Source organism: Nicotiana tabacum, chromosome 16 (genome assembly GCF_000715075.1).
Source record: "Nicotiana tabacum cultivar K326 chromosome 16, ASM71507v2, whole genome shotgun sequence".
Lineage (NCBI taxonomy): Eukaryota > Viridiplantae > Streptophyta > Magnoliopsida > Solanales > Solanaceae > Nicotiana > Nicotiana tabacum.
Genome location: NC_134095.1, coordinates 152,732,566 through 152,738,226, shown reverse-complemented (window position 1 = coordinate 152,738,226; position 5,661 = coordinate 152,732,566). Strand labels below are relative to the sequence as shown.

General features: G+C 35.8%; 1 protein-coding gene across 2 annotated transcripts; it reads left to right on the top strand.

Annotated features, from left to right (window-relative positions):
• The first annotated feature begins 278 nt into the window (after window positions 1-278).
• Window positions 279-3,812, top strand: LOC107806707 (uncharacterized). 2 transcript variants are annotated; one of them, XM_016630927.2, is made up of 5 exons: window positions 279-600; window positions 857-904; window positions 1,015-1,137; window positions 2,468-2,711; window positions 2,789-3,812. In XM_016630927.2, exons 1-5 carry the CDS (start codon window positions 551-553, stop codon window positions 3,602-3,604), a joined length of 1,281 nt encoding a protein of 426 aa, XP_016486413.2. In that variant the 5' UTR covers window positions 279-550; the 3' UTR covers window positions 3,605-3,812. The 2 variants fall into 2 exon arrangements, with proteins under 2 accessions (XP_016486413.2, XP_016486414.2); XM_016630928.2 differs by lacking the exons at window positions 857-904; window positions 1,015-1,137 and having other exon boundaries at window positions 415-600.
• Window positions 3,813-5,661: the final 1,849 nt, after the last annotated feature.

Sequence of the window (5,661 nt, the reverse complement as noted above, 5' to 3'; positions counted from 1 at the left end):
AAGCTTAACCAATCACCTTTATAGTTTAGTATTAAAGCCCCAAAATATCAAGTAAGTAATACACTAAAAATATAGAATTATACTCAAACATCACTTACAAAGTGTGAATCTTTAATTGTCGAGCTCCTAATGTTACCTGACACGGGTGAAAAACCACAAGGGAAAAAGAAAGGCTTGGTAGAAAACTGACGGTGTATCTCAACTTGATACACCTTCCCTTATGTGGTAATTTCTCTTCAGAGTTCCTTCATTTTTGTCAGAATTATTGTTTGCTTGCTATGAAATTAAGTTTCTTACCAAACAACCCCCCGAAAACCACACCTTTTTCCTTATTGGATTGAATAATTGACCAACCATTGACTCTTAGCCTAAAAGGCAGAAAGTCTATTCGTTTTCCTTTCTCACTGCAAACTAATTTGCCCTTCGCTTTTCCAAGACCAATCAAATTTTAAGACATGCATGAATAATAAAAAAAATAAAAAAAAATTTGGATAAAAAGTTTAAAATTTTGCATAACAAGGAAGCAAGAATTTGGAAACAGCAGTAAACAATGGGTCTGATCAACTTTCTTCTGATTTCAGCCAAAATTTTGCTCTCTTGGTAAGTATTTCCTTAGCTTCCATTTCTCTTCCAGTAACTAAGTTTTCCTACTTTTTAATCTTTTTCTTGACCAAAAGACACAATCTTGATTGCTTTGTTTAAGATTTTGGAGTTAGTTAGTAGTTGTGGCACATTGTTCTTTTGTGAGGTTGTCAATTGTTTGTCCTATTTTTCAGGAATTTGTTATTTGTTAAGCCTTTGGGTTTTGTTTAGATCAGCTGCTCTTGTCTTTAATTTTTTTTTTTTTTTGCAACAGTTCTTTTTGGATAGTTTGTAGACCATCAGTGACATTGCTATGTCCTCTGTAAGTTAATAAAGAATTACTTAATTTTCTAATGTTTCTTTGAATTTTTGCTGGATATGTGAACTGGGATACTTAGGCTATTATATGTTGTGCTATTCTTGGCAAAGCAGATATGCATCAATTCGGGCGATAGAGAGTGATAAAGCATCCAGCTACCAAAAGTGTCTTCAATATTGGGTTCTATTTGGATTAACCACTGTATTGGAGTTGACTCTTGGAAAGCCTTTGACTGGGTAATCTTTCATTTTGCTTTTGTATACAGAAATGTTTTTGAGGGGAGTCTTGGCGTAATTGGTAAAGTTGTTGCCATGTGACCATGAGGTCACGGGTTCGAGCCGTGGAAACAACCTCGTGCTGAAATGCAGGGTAAGTTTGTGTACAATAGATCCTTGTGGTCCGACCCTTCCCCGGACCGCTCGCATAGCTGGAGCTTAATGCACCTGGCTGCCGTTTATACAGAAATGTTTTTAGACTTCTTATATGCAAGCTGTCCACCTTCGGACGATTAACATTGGTGGTTAAATTATAGGAACATCTCGAATGCTTGGTATTTTGAATGTAATTTATGTTATGTGATTGCTATAACAGATGGAACTGCATTCTTTGTTTATCTAGTGAGACATTATTTGCAAAAGAAATCCCATGCTTACTTAGTGGGTAAGAATCTAGTTCTACTTTGTTGTAGCAAGTTGTGTAAGTGTGACAGTATCAGCTTATGTGGGACATATATTTGTTTCTCGAGTTGTGCAGACCAGCTGTAACTGATGGCTGAAACCAAACTGCTCATTACAAATCGATACTATATAGGCATAAGAACTTCTAAAATGCAGGCAAGGCTGTGGCAAAGGCTCATTTTAGAACTACCATTTGTTTGGATGGGTGAGAGAACACTCAGCATCTGCAATAACAGCTGAGTAGTCACTCCATCTCAGACAGGGGCGTATGCAAGTTTTTCATAAGTGGTGTCACGATTTGAAAAACTGTACAAATAGATTAATTACTATAATGGTAAGCTGTGTCATATTTTATACTTATCCCCAATATTTTTATTTTTCTTATACTTATCTAGTAAAAGATTTCAAAGAAGAGGACACTGCATAGGACAAAGTGTATACGCCCCTGATCCCAGATAATGTGTTAACCACTACACGAATATAACACATATCTCATGTTTTTACATGATAATATAAAGAGCTCAAATGCAACATCATTGCATTGGTTAATCTATCCATTACCTGTTGGGTGGGGCCTCTAACAAAAGCCCTCCTTGAGGCACTAATTTGAACTCCATTAGAAAGTAAAAAATGTATGATTGTTTTGCATGAAAATGAAAGAGAAAGATTGTTTTGGCTAGAGCTTCACTTAATATCAAAGTGTTTGGTTCTCTTGACTGCTAACTTTTTCACTTAGAGATGACATCTTTTTTGATGAGAAAATGTATGGATTTATGTTAGCAATTACAAATTCAGAACCTTATAGCAAGTCGTAGTTGATCTCTCGGCTGTTCTGGTCTTACTCAGTTCATGACTCTCACCAAGCGTTTATCTTTGTTGCTTTCTTCAGGTTTTCATTTTGGCTTTATGCAAAAGGATTAGCATCCCTCTTGCTCGTGATGCCTCAGTTTAGTGTTGCTTCTTATGTGTATATGCACTTTGTTAAGCCATGTGTTTCCCCAAATCCACGCGCGGAAAAGGTCACGGAAAATAACGATTGCATGCCCATGAAGATCAGCGATTATATTGATGCAGCACCGATACGTGTTGAACAGAAGGAAAAGGACAACCTGCAAAGTTTGGTCATTTATGAGGTAATCATAGTTTTCCCCTGCAAACTCCTTCTCATATGAACCTTTTGGTTATTCTGTTGTTTATAATTCTGTTTCAGGTTGAATCTTCTCCTACGAGTGATTGGCCAATTTATCCTAAGAAAGTTCAAATGGACTGGAGCTGCGCTTTATGTCTTGTGAGCACTTCTAGCGAGAAATGTCTAAAGCAACACATCCAAGGTAGGAAGCACAAATTGAAGGAAGAAGAAGAAGAAAGGAAACACGAAATGATGGCAAGTAAAAAAGCCAAATTTGCTTCAAAGTTAGAGGGAAATTATTTAACAGATCTACTTAAGAGTTTGATCCGGCTAAAATCTGAAAAGTTTGTGGAACTAAGAGGTTTTAATTTGCCAATGGGACGACCAGTTAAGTACTGCACTTGGAAAAAGCCTGAGTTTGGATGGATAAAGCTAAATACAGATGGATCTATAGACCGAAAAAATTCTGGTCTTGGTTGTTTGCTTCGCGATGATGAAGGTGTTCCTTTATGTGCTTGCATCTCTAAGGTTCCATGTGAAGATATCTTCTTGGTTGAGTTACTAGCTATTTGGAGAGGTCTTACACTTGCTGCGAGTATAGGGATCAAAATGATATGGGTAGAATCCGACTCAATGAGTGCAGTGAAAGCCATTAACAAAGAGCAGCCATTTAGTCAGAAGGCTAGTAGCTGTCTCATACACATTTGGAAAATTTTGAAGAAGTTTCAGAAGTACCAAGTTACTCATTCGTGGCGCGAAACAAACAGAGCAGCTGATTATTTATCAAAGAAGGATATATCAGGAAGTGACATTGTTATTTGGCCTAGAGATTTTTCTACTTCCCTTTGCAAATTTATTGCAGAAGATGCTCAGGGAAGTTGGTACCTTAGACGGTGAGCCCATCAAATGTGGCTGGAGCAAAACCATATTTAGGACAAGATTTAGAATTACAGCAAAGCTGTTATATATATATCAACTGTTGTTGCTAACAGAAGACTACCACCTGAAAAGTTGCAGGCTTGCGGTACATTATAAGGTATTTTTGAGGCAAGCCATTTTCAGGAATACTATTTAGAGATTAATCGGTACTTATTTTATCCTGAAATTTTAAACTTCAGCACAATTCAGGACAATTGTTGTCCTGAAAAAATGAAATTCAGAATGCACTCTAAAGAACAAACTTTTAGAGTGGCAAACTGGTGTCATTTCTACGGTATTTTTTTTCTTTCTTTCTGAAACAGTTGTGGTGGTGTCCGGGCCAACTTGTAAGAACCTCGACTAATTTACTGGATACTTACTACCTCCTATCAGTACCGGATAACGCTGCCTACCGGCACATTATGAAGTAACTACACTCTCTAACTCTGAAGGAGGACTAGAAGGTCCATATGTTGGCAAATGCATCTTAGTCTTGTGACGTGCTTCTTGTAAATAAGTAAACAAAACCAAGCATTTCAAACATTGGCAATTGAGCAGAACTATATTCTAAAAATTTTAAAGCGAGTCCAACTCAAAAATAGAATTCTTAACCCCTTTACATTTTGAAAAGGGTCAAAATTCTTCCGAAAATCCTAATTTTCAGTTTTTTAAAATCAGATTTAAAACGTAGCATAACAGTACTTACAAGAAAAAAAAATGAATGAAAGAAAACCAGGAATATTAATATTTGAAAAAAGGAAAAAGCTCCACCACGAGCGATTTGCAACAGAATCTGAAATTGAATAACATTTGCAGCTGTGCATTTTTCTCCCCTTTTTTTATGGCCAAGTAGTAATCCTGAACATGATATTTTGCAAATTAAAGTATACGATCACAGGAGTAACATATAATATTGAAATGGACTTTAAAACGAGTGGCCATTTTACTATCATTTTACTCAACTTTCTTACAAAATATATTTCGGATCAACTTTTGGAACTTATATAGAGCTTTCACGTACTTATGACAAGTAGACCATTTTAATTAAACTATATTGAGTATTGTAACAACAAACATGGAATATCATGACATTTTGTCATGTAACAACGCACCACAAGATTAAACGATATTTTTAATATGTTATACACACCTCTAATAAATTCTGATGTACATAAAATAAAACGAAGAGAGTAATAATCTTCTTCGGAACAAGAGGTACATAGCTAGCGTTTGGACATAGATTTAGTTGAAACTTAAAAAATTGAGTTTTTGAAGAATAATGTTTGAAAGTTGAAATTATGTTTGGACATGCACTTTAGATTAAAAAAAATTAAAATTTTATGAGTAAAAAACTTCAGAACTTCCAAAAACTACTCTAGAGTTGTTTTTTGGAGTTGAAGATTTTATTTTCAAAATCAACCAAAAATCTCCCAAATCTTATGGCCAAACGGGAGCGTTGTTATTTATAGGAAAACATAGCTATTTGAGGAACATCATCATTCACTGTCCAGTGACTCCGGCTAGGCAGGAATAAACATGCACACGAACCTAAATGTGGTTCTTTTTGACTCAAAATACATTTTTAAGTATAAACAAAAGTTACTTTTCTATATAAAACGCGGTACTGTACCGTTTTACCTTAATGGCCGTTTGGACCGTTAAGGTAAAACGCGGTATATAACTGCGATTTATATAAAATGCGATTATATACCGCAATTTATAGGGAGCTGAAAAGACTGGTATATAAAACGCGATCCATTACCGTGTTTTATAGAAATCGCGGTAATGGACCGCGTTTTATATACAAAAATAGTATATCTCTTCCCTTTCCCCACCGTTTCTGCCGAGTCATCTTCTTCAATTTTTTTTTTTAAAAAGGTCTCCCCCTCCATTAACAACAAAAAAAACCTCGTGTGGAGCCTACCCGTCCCACAAAAAGTAAAAATTCCCCGTCCTACATCCTAGCTAAGACAATATTTCGTTGTGGGTTGCTCGTTTCGGATTCAAATCGCCAAATTTTTAACTTTCCAAAAACC

Bases quoted from the DNA above. Each gene is read 5' to 3' on its own strand.
- LOC107806707 (XM_016630927.2), top strand. From the start codon at position 551: ATGGGTCTGATCAACTTTCTTCTGATTTCAGCCAAAATTTTGCTCTCT. The intron at 905-1,014 runs GTAAGTTAATAA...TTGGCAAAGCAG, and splicing joins GTGACATTGCTATGTCCTCT to ATATGCATCAATTCGGGCGA. The intron at 1,138-2,467 runs GTAATCTTTCAT...TGCTTTCTTCAG, and splicing joins CTTGGAAAGCCTTTGACTGG to GTTTTCATTTTGGCTTTATG.